General features: G+C 52.3%; 1 protein-coding gene across 3 annotated transcripts in view; it reads right to left on the bottom strand.

Annotated features, from left to right (window-relative positions):
• Positions 1-16,841, bottom strand: part of LRIG1 (leucine rich repeats and immunoglobulin like domains 1) — a 114,263-nt gene that overhangs the window by 22,250 nt on the left and 75,172 nt on the right. For all 3 annotated transcript variants that reach the window (XM_012099707.4, XM_042235984.1, XM_027958185.3), the window contains exons 4-8: positions 10,823-10,960; positions 8,926-9,069; positions 7,321-7,464; positions 4,502-4,645; positions 1,931-2,074 (exon numbers count right to left, since the gene is read on the bottom strand). In XM_012099707.4, the coding sequence (XP_011955097.2) occupies positions 1,931-2,074; positions 4,502-4,645; positions 7,321-7,464; positions 8,926-9,069; positions 10,823-10,960 (714 nt within the window). The remainder of the gene's footprint in view (positions 1-1,930; positions 2,075-4,501; positions 4,646-7,320; positions 7,465-8,925; positions 9,070-10,822; positions 10,961-16,841) is intronic.

The raw sequence follows: 16,841 nt of genomic DNA, 5'->3' as shown, positions 1-16,841 counted from the left end.
AATAAACAGGGGGAAAAAAAAATAGAGGCATGACCATGGGCCACCCTGCCGTGCGGCCTGGCTTTCTCAGCCTCCCAATAAAGCTGACAGGGGCCTCTGACCAGCCGCTTCTGGGCTCCACGTGCTGCTCCCCAGTGGGTTAAGGTCAGCCCCAGGGGCAGGGGTGCAGACGGCACAGGGGAAAGCCTGCTTTGGATTCCACTCCCCAAGGGTAGACTTCTCGCCACTGCTCTGAGGATGAGTCCAAAAGGTTCCCTAAGGTTCTCATCTGCTTTCCTACCGCCCAGGGTCCCTTCCCTGGACTTGACGAGACACTGCACAAAGCCCGCACAGGAGGGGGACGGTGAAGAACAAGCCCCTGGCACAGGGCCCTCTGCAGCCACCTCCAGGCTGGCAAGCAGGTTTTGCACCCTGAATGCCCACCTCCCCCCAGGGCCTCCACAGGTGCTGACTCCCAGCCAGGCACATCTGGGTGCTGAGTCAGACTTGTGACCCACTTGCCAGGATGAGAGGATGAGGCCAACTTCTCGGGCCGGTCTCCTCCACAATGAGAATCACAAGGCTGATGACTCAGCTTCCTGCCCCAGCTTCCAAGGGCAGGTCACCACCAGGCAAGACACCCCACCTGGTGACCATGCCCCCGCGCCGCCCCGGTCGGCTCTCCGACTTTCCACAAGGTCTCTCACACCTTCCTTTCTGAAGCCCTGGAGACGTGGGCCAGGAACAGGACGGGATGCTGCTCTTGGCTCCCAGGAGAGCCAGCGGGGCAGGGAGCTTGGACCGTGGAGTGCGTCGCTTGCTCTGACCTTTATTTTACAGCAGCATGCGCAGAGAGCTGCAATTCGGAGGCTGGAAGGGCCTCCTCCTCTGCATTGGCTCCTCCCTATTCGTCCTGAAACACCTAGGACCTGGGGCTGTGGCTTTGTGTGTCTGTCCCCCTGCTCCAGTCCCGGCTGCCAGAGTTTTCTCTCTCTTCTCTGGCTTGCGCCATCTTAACATCCTGGCCATGTCAGTCAGCACAGTCAGGGCTCGGGGACTGACCCTGGCTTGAATAGCCTGGTGTCCAGGTTCTTTCTCACTCCTCAGCGATGGCCTGGCGTGGCGGCTTTCTCAGCCCGCTCTGCCAAGTGCAAGGGCCTTTCTCCCCACCAGGCTGGAGCAGCCGCTCTCTCTGCAGGGGCCAGGCCTGGGAGGGAGGACCTGCAACCCTCTGTTGAAATCCAGATGCGCCCCCGCCCCCCACAACCCCCACTCCATGGCTGGTTGGCTGCTTGTTCTCTGTTGCCTGGAAATTCTTGGAAGCCAATGGCTAAAAAATTTCAGTCTCAGAAAAGCGCCCTGCAGCAAGTTCTGAAAGTTCCCTCCACCTCACGGGACGCAGAGAGGAAGGTGACATGACCACCTCTGCTGGTTTAAATGACCCTTGGGAGGCTCAGGGACAGACACAGGACTCCCCCGTCACCTCTTGTGGACATGGGCTTCTGAACGCACAGTTTGTGCTGAGAAAGTTGAGATGCTAGCCCAGCACACACGCCTCAGTACCATCCTTGCTCAATAAAAATGCTCTGGACAAAACCACGAGTCACTGCGGGGAGGCTCAGGATGCAAGGACGGCCCCCACTGGGCTGCTGACCCGGGGGGCGGCGTGCGGTCTGGGAAGTTCCCACGGCCGGACCCCACATCCCATCAGCAGCAGTGTGGGAACCAGCGCTTGATGACGAGTTTGAGGCTTCATCACTTTAGGCGCCACCCTACGGGGAATGAAGGACAGTTTTCTGCTCAACCAGCTCGTTTTCAGATATTAAAGTCTGAGACCATGGCAGACATCACAAGTCAGCTTTGGATCTAATTCCAACTCAAGACCCGTGAGAAGGGAATACAGTGAAGCAGGTGGCTTGCTCTCCCATCAACCCAATGGGGAAAGACTTACAAGACACGCAGGCTCTTGAGTCCCCGGAAGGCGCCTTCCGCGATGTGACTGATGGAGTTGTGGCTGAGGCGCAGGATGCTCAGGCTACTCAGGTCAGCCAGGCTCTCCTCGTCCAGCCGGGTCAGGTTATTGAAGGACAGAATCCTGAGGAACAGGAGAGGAGAGCAAATGTCACCATCAGGTTGCTCGGTGTTGTCCTCCCTTCTCCTCTCCCGACACTGGAGCCGGGTCAGCCAGTCATCTGGGTCCAAGTGGGAAAGGACATGCCCACCAGAATCCTGAGGGCAAAATGGTCTCACAGCTAGAAACCCACCAGGGCCTGACTCTTGGAAGGAGATCTGTAAACTGAGCACTACACAGGGTCGTTCAACAAACAAGCACAAAGCTCCAACGCCTTCCTGCACCTCGTGTCCATGGCTGGTCCTGATTCAGGCCACGGAAGACTTCTCGTGGCTGCGGCCAGAGACTCTGGATGGGACCCCAGGGGGTTCTCACAATGAGCGAGGGAGCTGGACAGCCTCCGCCCTCAGCCAGCAGAGGGCGCCACCAGGCACTGCCTGGAACAAGCCTTAACGGAACTGCAGGCCTCACCTGGGCGGCACCCTTGGGACCACTTGTCCCTCCAGGCTTCCTTGCCCTCACCGGAGCCAGCCTCTCAGCATGATCTCCCTACTGTAAGCAGGTCAGGACCACACCTCCAATCACACACCTTCTCCGAGTGTCAGCACACCCCCTGCACTTCTGATGTGGCTGTGGGTTGTGACCTAGCATGTTAGTCATCTATCCTTGAAAAAATGGGAACTCTGGGCTGGGGCAGGAGGAAGGAAAATAAATTCAGAGATTAGTAAGTATGTAAAGGTAGCAGGGAGTGACAGTTTTTCTCTCCTGGAGAAATAAGTCATGGTGTCTGTCAGTTGCAAAGAGCTGGCAGGAGACCAAAATTCCATCCTCACCTGCAATTAAAGAATTCAGCTTAAAGGAGGGGCGGGACACACACGTGGAAAGTGGCCCTAAATCTGGCTCCAGGGTTACCTGGGTGTCGGACACAGTGTTAGGCTGGTCAGGACACATTCCTGTGACCGTGTATGACCCTTTTGAAGGGCACAGAAGGCAGGCCGAGGGGGCAGGAGGAGGAGCTCCTCACCACTGCCTCAGTACCGGGGGCACACACCCTCCACCATTCAGCGGGCGGGTGGCTCCTCGCCTGTGCAAGCGCATGTGCTCTGGGGGATCGGAAGACCTCTCCTGCTTCCCCGTGGCTCCCAGGCCTGGACCGTGGAAAACCAAGGGTCCTGGGAGCTCCAAGGTGGGGTCCTAGCCCAAGGAGAGCCTTTCAGAAGCCATCCCAGTCCACGTTGAGAATACCATGCAGCACGTGCGCACACACACACACACACAGAGACAGAGACACATACACACAGAGACACACACACACAGAGACACAGACACACAGACATACACAGACACACACAGATACATACACAGACACACACAGAGACACACACAGAGACACACACACACATACACACACACACAGACACACAGAGACACACACACACAGAGACACAGAGACACACACACAGACACACACACAGACACACACAGACACACACACACACAGACATACAGACACACACACAGACACACACACAGAGACACAGAGACCCACACAGACACACACATACATGGACAGACACAGACACACACACACAGACACAGACACAGACACACACACACGATCGATTTTTACATTAGATAAGGATGGACTTCACTGAAATATAAACTCCAGGTCAGTATGGGGTGGGCTGAGGGGGAAGGAAGAAGGGGGAGAGAGGAGAGGAAGGGGAAAGGGGAGAACATGGACAAATAGATAAAAACATAACCTGCAAAAGGCTAAGTACTAAGTTTAAACATGGTAAACACATAGAAATTCCTTACTGTCCACGTGTTGCCATTTCTTGGGTTCACTGTCCTTTCTGTGTTTGAGCCCCAGTACAGACATACCTTGCTTTACTGCACTTTGAGGATACTGTACTTTTAAAAAATAAAAAAAAAAAGGAAGGTTCTGGCACCCTGTGTAGTTGGGGGATAAACAGCACTTTTCAGTAATGAAGTATTTTTAAATTAAGATCTGGACATCATTTTTTCAGACGTAATGCTACTGCACACTTCCCAGACTACAGTGTAGCAGAAAGACACTTTTCTATGCACTGGGGAGCCAAAAGCGTGGGATCTGCTTTACAAGGTGGTCTGGGATGAACTGCACAGTACCAATGAGGTCTGCCTGTAGCCGCTCTCTCTATAGAGACGCACGTGTTACACGTTGCAGCCATTTGCGGACAGAGGCTCTCAAAACAGTTGTTCTTAGACAGTGGTCCCTGCTAATCTGAAACAGGGAGCAGAGTCTACAAGAGGTGAGCGTCAGGCTCTCAGGTCCTCAGGGTCCCACTCTGCAACAGGCCCTCACAAACCCCCCAAGCCCTGGGTCACGGGGCCCAGGGCTCCCCAGGTTTTGCAGGAGGCACCCCCGGGTGTGTTCACCATCACCCACAGAGCTGGTGGGACACTCACAGCTCGTGCAGCTTCTGGCAGAAGCTCCAGCCATCGCGGTGGATCCGGGAGATGGAGTTGTTGCCAAGGTGCAGCTGGTGCAGGGCCGTGAGGCCGTACAGCGAGCCGCTGTTCACCTCCGCCAGGCTGTTGTACTCCAGGTGCCTGCCACGACAGTCCCACGGGCGGTGAGTGCAGATCCCGGGGTCACGCATCCGCCCACCCACCTGATGGCGAAGGAGCCGCTCCCTGCCATCGCACCAGGATCTGATGACACTGCTGGAGGGGCTCGTGACGGGGTGTGCCCTGACATGTGTGTGCACCCCTGTGGAGTGGCAGGGAGGCAAAGCCACACAGACGGTGGCGAGGATTCAGGCTGACTGAGAGAGCTCACAGGCCACAGGGAAGCTCCTAAAAGCAACCTCTTTAGTGGCATACAAGCGAACCAGCAGCACACCGGCAGAGGAGCTCTGAGCAGAAGGCAGAGCCCATTCAAGGAAGGAGAGAGAGAAAGACGAGGAGGTAGCTCTCATCACTATCCCTGTCGTACAGGTGAGGGAACCGAGGCTGAGACAAGCGAGGTAATGTAAGACTCGTTCCTCAGCTCAGCCAGCAGTGAGGGGCCAGAACCGGAGCTGGTGAACCAAGCCTGGGCCTGTGGCCACTGTGCCAAGAGACACGGCTTGACATCTGGGGTCGAAATATTGCGACTTCTCAATTCTGTCACCTGGCTGGTCGAAGGAGCCTGAATAACCATGAAGTGGAGATGCCCAAGAAGTACTGACTCCATGGGGCTATGCTGAGAAGGAAGAAAAAGCAGGTCAGAATTTCAGCATCATGCTGAGAACTGAGCTCCTGTTTGAGTTCAGTAAGTAGGGATGTAAGTTACCATCATCCTTCTCGACAGCACGGCCACAGACGCCGCCACCCCCGAGTGGACTGGCCTTGTGACCAGAAGCCACTGCTTCACGTCCTGCGCCGCGTGCGCTATCACAGGGGCTTCGGGCCGCGGGTTTTGCTTTTCACATTGTCTGTTTTCTGGTAACTCTTCCTTCACCCCCCAATTTGCATGAATTTGTTCAACAGAAAAACCAAATGGTATGTGCTAAGAACTCCATGTTTTCCTGAGAATGCGCTCTGACTCCCAGCCCACGACCACCTGGCTTCCAAAGTCCAAAATGACAGTTTTAAGGATGTCAAGGACAAGTGTTCTTGAATATATAAAAAGAGGCAGAGTTATGCAAAGGTGAACAATGAAGAGAGGGAGAAGCAAAGCTCAGCAAGGCTAAGCTGTCTTTTACAGAGTGGGTGTGTGCGTGCGTGCACGTGTGAAGGTATGCACGTTGAGATGCTCCTGATAATGAGGAAGCCACAGGGAGTTGATGGAACTGGACCTGGAGTTTTTGGTTTTTGTTTCAGTTGCAAAGATAATTGAGCAAGGACATAGATGGAGTGGTGTAACCTGTAGACTGAAGGGCTTTGGTGTGTCTTGAGCAAGTTAAATCACTGACCATAAAGCAAGAAATCTCATGATGACACATCAAAATGTGAGTGGTATTAGTATATTAACTTGGAAGGAACCACCAGCAGAACTCCAAACAGAACACAAAGATAGAACATGATGAGTAGTGACTGCTTGCCTCTTGCGAGGGGAACTGGGCGGGGAGAGATACTGAGGGCTAGGGTTGGGCAACAACTGCTTTTCTTTACTATCTGATTTTGCTCAACTATTGAGTATACGTTTCTTTTGATTAAAAATAAACAAATGTAAATATTTAAAAGTTGAAGCTCGGTAACTGCCTTGTCTGCCCCTCTCTGGACGTTGTTCTGTTCCTCTGTGAGGCAGGCAAGCCCCAAGACTGTCCACATCTGGCTGGAGCAAGTGCTCCCTTGACAGAAGTGGAACATCTGCAGTGAGGGGCTTGATTAGCTCACAAAACAGAAATAAATCTCTCAGGATGAACTATACATTCTTTGGCCCACCTGCACATCAAGAAAGACTGTCAAACCCAAAGTGGAGGGAGAGGGAACTTCCTGTGGTGTGTGGGAGAGGGGAGAGGATGTGGGAAGGGAGCCTATTGTCCGCCAAGGAAGTGGGGAGGGCGGGGGCAGGGGCATAACCGAGAAGAACAATCTGACTCCATAATAGATGTTCCCTGTATTTTAACCTTTGTATTCTATCTCTTTTGCTTCCGGTTAAGAATGCTGCCTAGAGTGTGAAGAATACTAGCCCATATGACGCTTTTCCACTCATCTAGAGACAAGAAGGTGCAGAACTAAGAATAACTTTTGTCTGGTAGGAGGTTTACTGAACATCAGGACCTGACCTACAATGGATGGCTGTAAGATCAAGGGATTCCTACACCAAGGCTGTTGGTTGTGACAAACAACCATGGTCCTCTCTCACTTGGCCTTTAAAAATACTTTCCTGAAACCCTTTGGGACCCTGGGTTTTCTTGGGGCATGAGCCTCCCATCTCCTCGTATGGCCCTGCAATAAACCTTTCTCTGTTCCAAAGTCTGACGCTTGAGTACCGTTTGGCTGCAATGTGAGTTGGGCACCTGCGTGTGCATTCAGTAACAGGGGGAGTGGAAATGGGAGAGAGGAACAGCCCCAACAAAGCAGCCCCCGCCTTCCATCCTCACCAACCAGCTCCCTTTACCAAATCCTCTGAAACTCCCCCAAGAGATTATCCTAGTCTGCAAGGAAACCACCACAGGGGAAGCAAAAGATCCCAAAGACACTGAGGAGGGCCCCCGTTGAGGTCCCAAAGGGCAGGGGTGGGTCCTAGAGGATCACTCAAGGCCCTGCAGAAGCCCCAGCGCCTGGCTCTGACTCACAGCGCATGCATCCTGGCCAGCCCCCAGAAGGCGCCGTCCGTCAGTTTGCTGATATTGTTTCGCTGGAGCCTCAGCACCTCCAAACTGTCAAGTCCCTGGAACGTCAGGCCCTCGATCAGCCGAATCCGATTCCGATTGAGGTCCCTAAAGAGACGAGGCCAGCAGTTCAGAGCATCCTCTACCCATGCCACCCCTACAGCCATCACCAGGCAGTCCCCAGGGACAATCCCAGTAGGAGGTCCCGGGAAGCACGGACATACCATGGAAGCCCGTGTGCCCAAGACACCAACTGGCCACTGTTAACATGTGAAAGGGAGCCCAGGGCTCCTGGAAGCTGGTCCCCTTGGACCCTAGAATGAGTAAGCACTCCTATTTCCTCCCCCAGAACTGTGACTCTGCAGTGAGGACAGGGTGTGACTCAGGATATGAACGTCTTAGGTGAGCCATCTCTTAGCTCAGCAGCAGAAACCCCCACCAGATGCGTCAACCCAGGAAAACTCGAACCACTGGATACTGGTGACAACTTCCCACCAACTGCATTCGGGAGGAGGTGCCTGGACCCACCATGAAACACACTCATGGGCCTCCGGCCCCCGCGTAATGAGACCTCAGTGAACCAGGAGATTTCAGGAATCTGGGTGAGCTGGCTACATTGGTAACACTCGGGAAGGGAGAACACAGCCTGACCAGTGAGCCCTCGGGTTTCCCCAAATTCTTCTGCAGTGTCTCATGACGCACACCAGGTCCTGAGCATCAGGGAGTCGCTCTGGGACCCCCCGCCTGGGTGTGTGTGGGGAGCACAGCAGTGAGAGAGCAGGGGAGCACCCCGTCTTGCCACCATACCTGCCCCTGAGCAATCAGTTCTGCTTAAATGAAAGCTCCAGTATCAGTGTATTCTCCTGAAATATATTTTTCTCCTACCAAAAAAAGGACACTGGAAAGGCAAAAAACCGGGGAACAGGCAGTCCATCAGGTTTTGGTAAATAGAGGTTTTCTTGAATCCAAACCCTGGGCCATTCTAGCAGTGCGGTCAACTGTGGGAGTCAAAACACTAAACAAACACATCCTTTCTTTACCAAAAAAAAAAAAAAAAAAGCCAATCAACTACCTTATGAGACCGAGGAGACGACAGCAGTGACCCCACCTCCTGCCCCCTACCTCTGGCCACACTAAGTTTCTCCCTTAACTGCTCAAGCAGCACCGGACCCCATAATGCCCACTGCGTGGATTACATGGGTTCCTTAAAAAGGCAAAAACAGAGGAAGCTCGAAATAGATGAGGACCCCAATCCACACAGGTCATGTACTAGCCAGGGTCAGCTAAGCAGCGGGGCTCCTCACCGCGTTTTGGGAAGTGCTGAAGAGGACCGGCCTGCGTATCCTCAGAGGATCTTTTCTCAGCAACCTGGGGCGGTCCGCAGGCTCCAGACCCAGCGTCTAATTTGCTTTTACTAGGTGCTGCTGCAGGGCCATTAATGGTAGTTTATGCCGAGCCCAACTGAAGGGGAGCAGGGGAAGCGGGTGCATTTGGAACGAGCTCCTGGGGGAACTCTGGTCTCCATAAAGTTTGGCTAAGCTTAATTACGGTGCAGGTCTCTGGACTCACAGTTGTGTCAGCCGGGGTAACTTGAATGCTTTCACAGGAAGCTGGGTGATCCTGTTTTTGCTCAACCGAAGCGTCAGCAGTGACCGTGACAGGCCATCAAATGCTCCTGATTCCAGGGTGCTGATCCGGTTGCTTGCCAGGTTGCTGGAAGAATTCAGGAGAGAAAATGCAGGGGTCAGGAGGAGGCCTTCCTTGTCCTGTTACAGACGCCAGGCCTGGCTGAGTTGGGAAGACAAGCTACAACACACCCAGCAGGCTGGGTTTCCAACAAGACATTTGTCATCCTGAAGCTGCAAAGCCCATCTCCACTCCCAGCCTCAGGTATTAGGACTGTCTTCTTTAGATGTGACAGAGGCCTGGCTTGTTCGAGCCCAGAGCTCACCCTGCTTTCAGCCAGGGTGACTACTCCAGGAGGAAGTCAATAACCTCCACTCCAGTTGGGCCACTGCAGGAGTCCTTCCTTGCCAGCCACTACCCAAGGGGCAGGGTTCAAGGTTGGTGAGAAGAGCCTCAGGAAGCAGAAAGTTCAGTGTGAGGCAAGGTCAGAGGTTTCACAATTTGGGGAAATGGCCTTTAATTCTAAAGTGGATCCCATTGTATGACTTCTAAATGTGCATAAAACACTTCATTTTAAACATTTCAAATGTGTCAGAGAAACATTCTAGTGAAGGAGAGCTGCACGAATGGTTCCCAGCGGGGGAGAGGGAAGGGAGCGGGGCCACAACACTTTTCCTTCCACCTTCCCTGGACCGATGCTGCTTGTTGTGCCTTAAACAAAAGAGAGAAGACCAGAGAGAATTTTCTACATCAGAGTTGGGAAGGGAAGGAGGCATTCTTCGTCTCCATCAGGCAGAGGCCCAGCACAGGGCACATGAGGATTCTTTGCAAACGGAGCTGGACTGTTTGTTCTTAGCACTCCAGATTAAAGAACAGTCTGTGTGATGAAGATATACCGGCCAGCTTCTGCCAAAACACAGAGTCCCCCTGCTTTCATGCAGAGAGAGAGAAGGTCACTGCAAGGCGGTTCAGCAGGGGAGGTGTTTTTGTCCCAGGCAGGGCGGTGGTGGGTGGCTCTTTAAGAAGCCCCACTGAGGGCTGAAGGATCGGCCAAGGCCTCCCACTTCCACCTTGGGCACCCTGATACATCCTAAGAAAGAGACTTTTCTGCTCCTCGGGCATGTCAAAAATCTGTGCGCCTGGCCTTGGTCTCTGAACTGATGGGTCACAATGACCCATAAACCAACCTCACCAACAACCCTTAGAGTACTCAGTAGTAACCCAGGAGATGAGGGCTCACGTGTCATCTGAAGATGCCTCTTTAGCCTGAGTTTTCAGTTTCTTCCCTAAAATAATATTTCCCTACCAACAAGCAGCGGGTTAACTAGGTTTTGACTGTTTTTCTTCTGTCTGCCATCAGCGGGTGTGAGACAGGGCAGAACAGAAACAGACCAACGATCAGACAAAGAAGGTCGAGAGCACTCAGAGGATGGGTGGGCACTGGCTCATTGAGTCTCCGCAGAGAGGTTGCCCTCTGCTGTCACTCACCTGACTACTCCCAGTCTTTTCTCTAAGCTCTCCTAGGGGGCAGCACAGGGAAGGAGAAAGGAAATCTGGCTTTGCGGCCCACACAGCCAGGTGTTTTAGTGAGAGATGGTGCTCCAAGATGGTCCATCTGTTAGGCTACTGAGCCTCTCCCCACGTCAGCTCCCTTGCCCACGAGTACAGTCAGAACACCGCTGACTTGGACATGCTGGAAATGGGCTAACAGAGGACTGTGGACCTGGGGCCCCTGCCCTGCTGAGGGCACAGATGGGAGTCATGTGCCCGGCCCACGGACTCAGCCAGGCACCCACCAGCGTCCAGACCTGGGCACTGCGGGCAGACCCGACGCACTTACAGCTCCGCGAGGGGCAGTCCATGTGGGAAGCAGGTGCTCCGGATCTCTGTGATGTTGTTGGCGCTGAGATCCAACACGTGCAAGGAAAGGTAAGCCTTCAGCTGACTCCCCTCCACGCTGCGAATCCTGTTGTGTTGCCTATAACACACAGGGCAGGTGAATCCAACATGTCATTTTGCAAAGATACTATTTTCCTCCACACTTCTAGACAATTTTTCCCCTGCAGTTTCAGAGAATTACAAGTGCTAAGACTCTCGCAAATGAGGTCTCCCATCCTTCCTTCCATCAGGTTATTACCTGCAGGCCAGAAGCTAGACAGAACATCAGATTCTTTGCCTGTGACAAGTTTGTCTGCCTAAGTTCTAAGCCAAGCTGCTCTCCCCAAGGACAGGAACACGGGGGTGATATTTTGGCCGTGTGGAGAGCAGCCTGGCACGACCAGAACTCAGAACTCACTAGTACACTTTCCTACAAAGGATGTGCCCCATGCAACCAGCCAGCTTTTGAGGCTGTTCGTGTCTAGAATCCAGAATCCAGGCCAACCCCATCACTCACAAGAATGCGGGCACCAGAGCCCAGCATCCAATTTAATCCAACTGAGCGCATCATTACACACTTCACATTTTACCAACACCTACCATGTATCAGGCGTGTCAATAGGCATAAGGGATTTTTTTTAAAAAGTGCAGAATCCTGCCAACCTAATAAGGGAAACAGGAATTCAGTGCTGGGCCTAACTGGAATCGAATGCCCTGCACCTCGGACCCCACCCTCTGGACAGCTGTTTCTCAAGTTTCCTCATCTGGAAGATGGGGCCACACCCCCTTACTTTAGGGATATGGATGGTCCCACCTGAACCACACTGCTGTGTTTGGTAGATGTTCACATATGTGTTCAGTGTTCACCTCCCCCCGAGATGTGTTTGTCCTTGAATCCTCTTTCTAAAAAACACCACGTTTCACCCACCAACCAGTACTTATTAATCAGCAGGAACCTGACAAACGCTAACCAAGGCTGGAGGGAGCAGACCAGCTCCCTTGTAGGTCTGGCTCTGCCTGGTGGATTCAAGCCGCCACAGCCCAGATCCTGATATTTCAGACTCCGTGGAGTGGGGTGCTGGGCTTCTGGTTCCACGCGCTCACTGGGGCCAGCTTCTGAGTAAACAGTTTCGGGGGCTCCAGCCAATCCAAGCAGTCTCGAACACGACACAAGGGAGCCAGGCGTCGCTCACCAAGTGGCATCTCTTTTAAACAAACACTTGACCAAATCGGTTCCAACAGGCACAAACAAGGCCCTCTTTCCCAGAAGCTCTGGGCCTTCTCACTGATGCCTTTGTTTTCTTCCCTTCTCTCCCAGGCCTTGAACCTGAAAACCCATTTACGAGGGTAGAGCTCCCTTACACACAGCAAAATCTCCCTGGAGTGAAAGGCCACTTTTCCCTCCATGCTCCCGTCGCCAAACTACTTCCTTTGAGTTCTTTATTAAGTTCTTAATAAAGATAGTCTCTTCAGTTTTCTGACTCCCAAATAAAAAGGAAAAGAAAAAAGAATAGAAAAGGAAATCTTTATTATGTAAAGTATGGGAAAAAAGGAGAAATAAAGGGAACAGAGCTGAGCCTCATCCAGGAACTTTGAATGCAGTACCAGGGAGCCAGGAAAAAGAAGGTCTAAGGAAAGACGGGGAGGGGCGCCGCTGGCCCCGAGTCGCACAAAGAGGGACCGATCGTACACAGTCCAACACGGGACAGCTGCAGGCCACCCCCAGCGCCCCCCCGCTCTGTCTTCCCTGTCTCTTTCATCTTACACCTTCTTTCTTCTTTCTCCTCTGTGTATTTATCCACTGCATCAAACACGTTCTGGTCCCCGGTCTGTGCCAGGCCCAGGCTGGAGGAAGGATGCTGTTATGAAGACGGGTCTCTTTCACACGCTGGAAAGAGTTCCCTGGTGAGCAGAAGAGGCAGCCATGGAGATGGGGAACAACGGAGCGTGGGAGTGAGGATGGGTGAGATCTGCCAGGAGCGAGAGGCGAGCTGGGGTGGATTCTGCCTGGAGAGGCTGCGGGGCCAGCTCCAGGGTGGGGGTGTGTGGATGCAGGCAGGAGATGGGCAGGGCAGAAGCAGAGGGACCACATCAGGCGAGGCCTCAAGAGCCTCTGAGGAGTAGGGCGTCTGTGTCCCAGGGGACCAGGTAAGAGGTGGTGGCAAGAGAGACAGGGTCCACAGGATCTGGACACCACAGAATGGTGATGCTAAATTTTCTGGTTCAGAAATATTAAGAAAACCAGGTAACCATCTTGGTTTGCTTGGTGGCTCAGTGGTAAAGAATCTGCCTACAACACAGGAGGTGTGACAGGAGCCGTGGGTTCGATTCTTGGGTTAGGAAGATCCCCTGGAAAAGAAAATGGCAACCCAGACCAGTATTTTTGCTTGGAAAATCCCATGGATAGAAGCCTGGTAGGCTATGGTCCCCAGGGCCACAAAGAGTCAGACACAACTTAGCGAGTACAGTACAATAACAACGCGGTAACGGGCTACCCCTTGCATCTTTACCCGCTTCCAGCCTACTCTCAACTCAACATCCAGAGAAATCCTATCAGGGCATCTCTCAGAATGGGAGAAAACATTTGCAAACCATGTATCTGATAAGGAGAAAATAACCACAACACACGGGAACTACAACTCAGCGACCAACACACAAGAAACCCCAACAAGTCAAATAAAACATGGGCAAAGGCCTTGAAGAGACATTTCTCCAAAGATGATAAACAAATGACAGATGAACACACGACATAACTGATCGTTAAGGAAACTCAGTGAGTTAGTGCCCCATACCTACAGCATGACCACTATTAAAGACAAAACAAAAACAGGAACAGTAAGTGTGGGAGAGGGTGTGGAGTAGCTGGGATCCTGGTACTGTTGCTGAAGACAACGGTACGGCGGTTCTTCCACAAAGTGGGCACAGAATTACCAGCATGGGCCCCAGTAATTCTACCGGGTATACATCCAAAGAAATGAAAGTGGACCTCACAGCGATCTGTACACCCACATTCACAGCAGCCTCATTCTCAGTAGCCAAAAGGTGAAGCAACTCAATCAATGGATGAATGGATGGATGGACAAACCCGACAGGTGTACACTTACATGGACCATTATTCGGCCTTAGAAGGGAAGTTCTGACACTCAGTACAGCATGGGTGAATCCTGAGGACACTACAGTAAGTGAAAAATGCAGGTCACAAGAGACAAATACCTCATGATTCCACGTCCGCGAGGCACCTAGAGCAGTCACATGCACTGAGACAGACAGTGGAGGGGTGCTGGTTGCCAGGCGCTGGGCTTGGGGCACGGGGAGTGGTTTACCAGGGGTGGAGTTTCCATTTTCCAAGATGGAGAAAGCTCTGGAGACTGGTTACACAACACGAGTGTACTTACCACTACTGAACTGTACACCTAAATGATTAAGAAGATAAATTACACGTAATGCGCATATTACTACAATTTACAAACAAAACAAAGAAAATAAAAATCAAAGTAATTCACAGGATGTATTTGTCTAAAACTCGAATAACAGATCTGTGTCTCACTTAGGACTAAGTCCACACAACGGCCTCCAAGGCCCATGTGAGCTGCCGCACACCTGCCTTGCTGCCTCACTTCCTACCCTTCCGCCTTGTACCCTGCCCAGAATGCTGGCCCTTGGACGTGGCAGGCAGGGTCCTGCCTCAAGATCTTTGCAAATGCCTTTCCCACTGCTTGGAATGCTCTTCCCCCAGAGATTCGCAGGTCCCATGCCTTTACTTCCTTTCCATCTTGGTTCACAGGTCACCTTTTCAATGAGGTGGCCTGGGCAACATTCTCTAAAACTGTAAGCCTCTGCCTCCTAATTTCTTTCCCTCACACACATACAAATAAACGCATGCACACACACACACACTCATTCACACTTTCCACTCTTTTGCCTGCTTTATTTCTCATTATATTTCTATCATCGAATACTCCCAGTATTTTGTTTATTTCTACTTTAACATCTCTCCCAACAGGATATAGCTCCCTGAAGGCAGAGATGTTTTTTTGACTACTACTGTGTCTCCAGCCACTAGGATAGTGTGGGGCACACAGTATGTCCTCAGTAAATACCTGCTGAAGGAATCACAAGAATGAACACAGACTGCATTCAGAGAGGCGGAACCTAGACACAGACGTGGGACTCATCTGAACACTTAAGTAGGTGGCACTAGAGGGAAAGAGCCCACCTGACAATGCAGGAGACCAAAGTGACGTGGGTTCGATCCTTGGGCTAGAAAGACCCTCTGGAGTAGGAAATGGTAATCCACTCCAGTATTCTTGCCTGTAGAATCCTATGGGCAGAAGAGCCTGGCGGGCTACTGTCCATAGAGTCACACACAACTGAAGCAATTTAGCACAGCATTCCACAACATTTAAGCAGAAGAAAACCATGCAAGCAGATGAGTATAATCAAGAAACATGAAGGAAAGTTTGCCAATTGCTCTGTGGCAACTCTGCTCAGAGGCAAATGACCTAGCCCACAGTGACTTCAGAGCTTCTTGCGTGTCATCTTCTCCCCCAGGTCTGGTCTCTCTGCTCTGGACTCTAGCCCAGTGCCCTGATCAAACTCTTCCCAAATTCCTCATGTTCAGGGAAGCTGACCCCACAGCTCTTGTATCCCTTCTCTCACAGAGCAAGGATCACATCTTGTTGGGTGTTTCTGTGGACCCCAGCAATTTCACCCAAGGCCAGCTGTTCTTCACGGGCTGGAACATGACACAGCACTGAAGAGATGCCATGAGCAGAGCCCTGCCCGAGTTCGGATTGCCGTTACACCACTCACAGGTGTGAACTATGACGTGGGGGGTCAAGTTTCTATGCCCCTTGGGCTGGCGTGAAGCAAGTACTCAGTAAATAAGATGAATTCTTTTTATTAGCCATATTTGTATCCTCAGAGCCAGGATCAGTGGGAGGTACTCTGGAAAGAGAAGGAATATGGTTTCCTATTTGTCTGCCACATTTCAATGCAAACAGGCAGGACCGATTCCTCTCTAGGGAGCAGAGAGCTGACTCAGAGCTCTCACTCTTAGCTTCATGCACGACATGAGTCTGTTCCAGCTGGAGAGTGTAAAAAAACCCTGACACTGAGAGATGGGGCTCTTTGGGGCGCTGTGCTTCAAAGTAAATCCCAGACTGAAGCTTCTACAGGACTCACAGAGGGGGCTAGAGATCTGATGGGTCCCCAACAATCCCCTTTCTCACTCCTGTAGCAAGCGGGACTCAGGCCCACGCCCCTGACCCAACCCACCAAACCCCACCCCCTTGGGACACCCCCTCCGGACACCCGTCCCTCTAGGTTAGAGCAAACAGCCAGTAGGCAGGGGAAGCCTGCCACGCCTCCTCAAGGGCTGTCCTACTTTTCTAAAACTCCGCATGTTTTTACTTCCATGTGTACCATGAGGGGTCCTATCAGTCCTTTAATGTAACTAACTGTCCAGTTTTCAAGAAGGCCCATAGTCATCATTATAACCTCTGAATCTTTGTCCAAGCTCTTCTTGACAACAGCTGACCAGTTACTGGACACCTGTAGGTCACAGGCCCTGGTGATGGCTCCATGAAATCACACTGTGATCTCACAAGGAAGGTACTCTACTTCACCACCATCTCTGCTTTACAGCTGAAGACATCGGGACTCCGCCTGTGGTCAGCCCAGCTGGGACTCGAGAGGAGCCAGCACATGAGCCCAGGGGAGGAGGAACTGCCAGCCCGTCGGAGAGGCTCTCTAGGCGGAATTTTAAGTGCACCACCCCAGGGTCAATCTGTAAGCCTTCGGCTGAGCTTGGCTAGATGTGAATGCTGGCCGCCTCTCCCCAGGTCAGCAAAGACTTGGTCTGCGTCATTGGTCTCAGCCCGGCCTGCTTTTTTGTACCAGCCTCCCAAAGGCCTGCGTGACCAGTGAGTCTGCAGAGGGCGAGGGGGAGCCAAGCTCAGCAAATAAGGCAGAGGAAGCCT

The sequence above is a fragment of the Ovis aries genome, chromosome 19 (assembly GCF_016772045.2).
Source record: "Ovis aries strain OAR_USU_Benz2616 breed Rambouillet chromosome 19, ARS-UI_Ramb_v3.0, whole genome shotgun sequence".
Classification (NCBI taxonomy): domain Eukaryota; kingdom Metazoa; phylum Chordata; class Mammalia; order Artiodactyla; family Bovidae; genus Ovis; species Ovis aries.
Note: the sequence above shows the minus strand (reverse complement) of the source record. Positions and strands in the feature narration are given on the sequence as shown.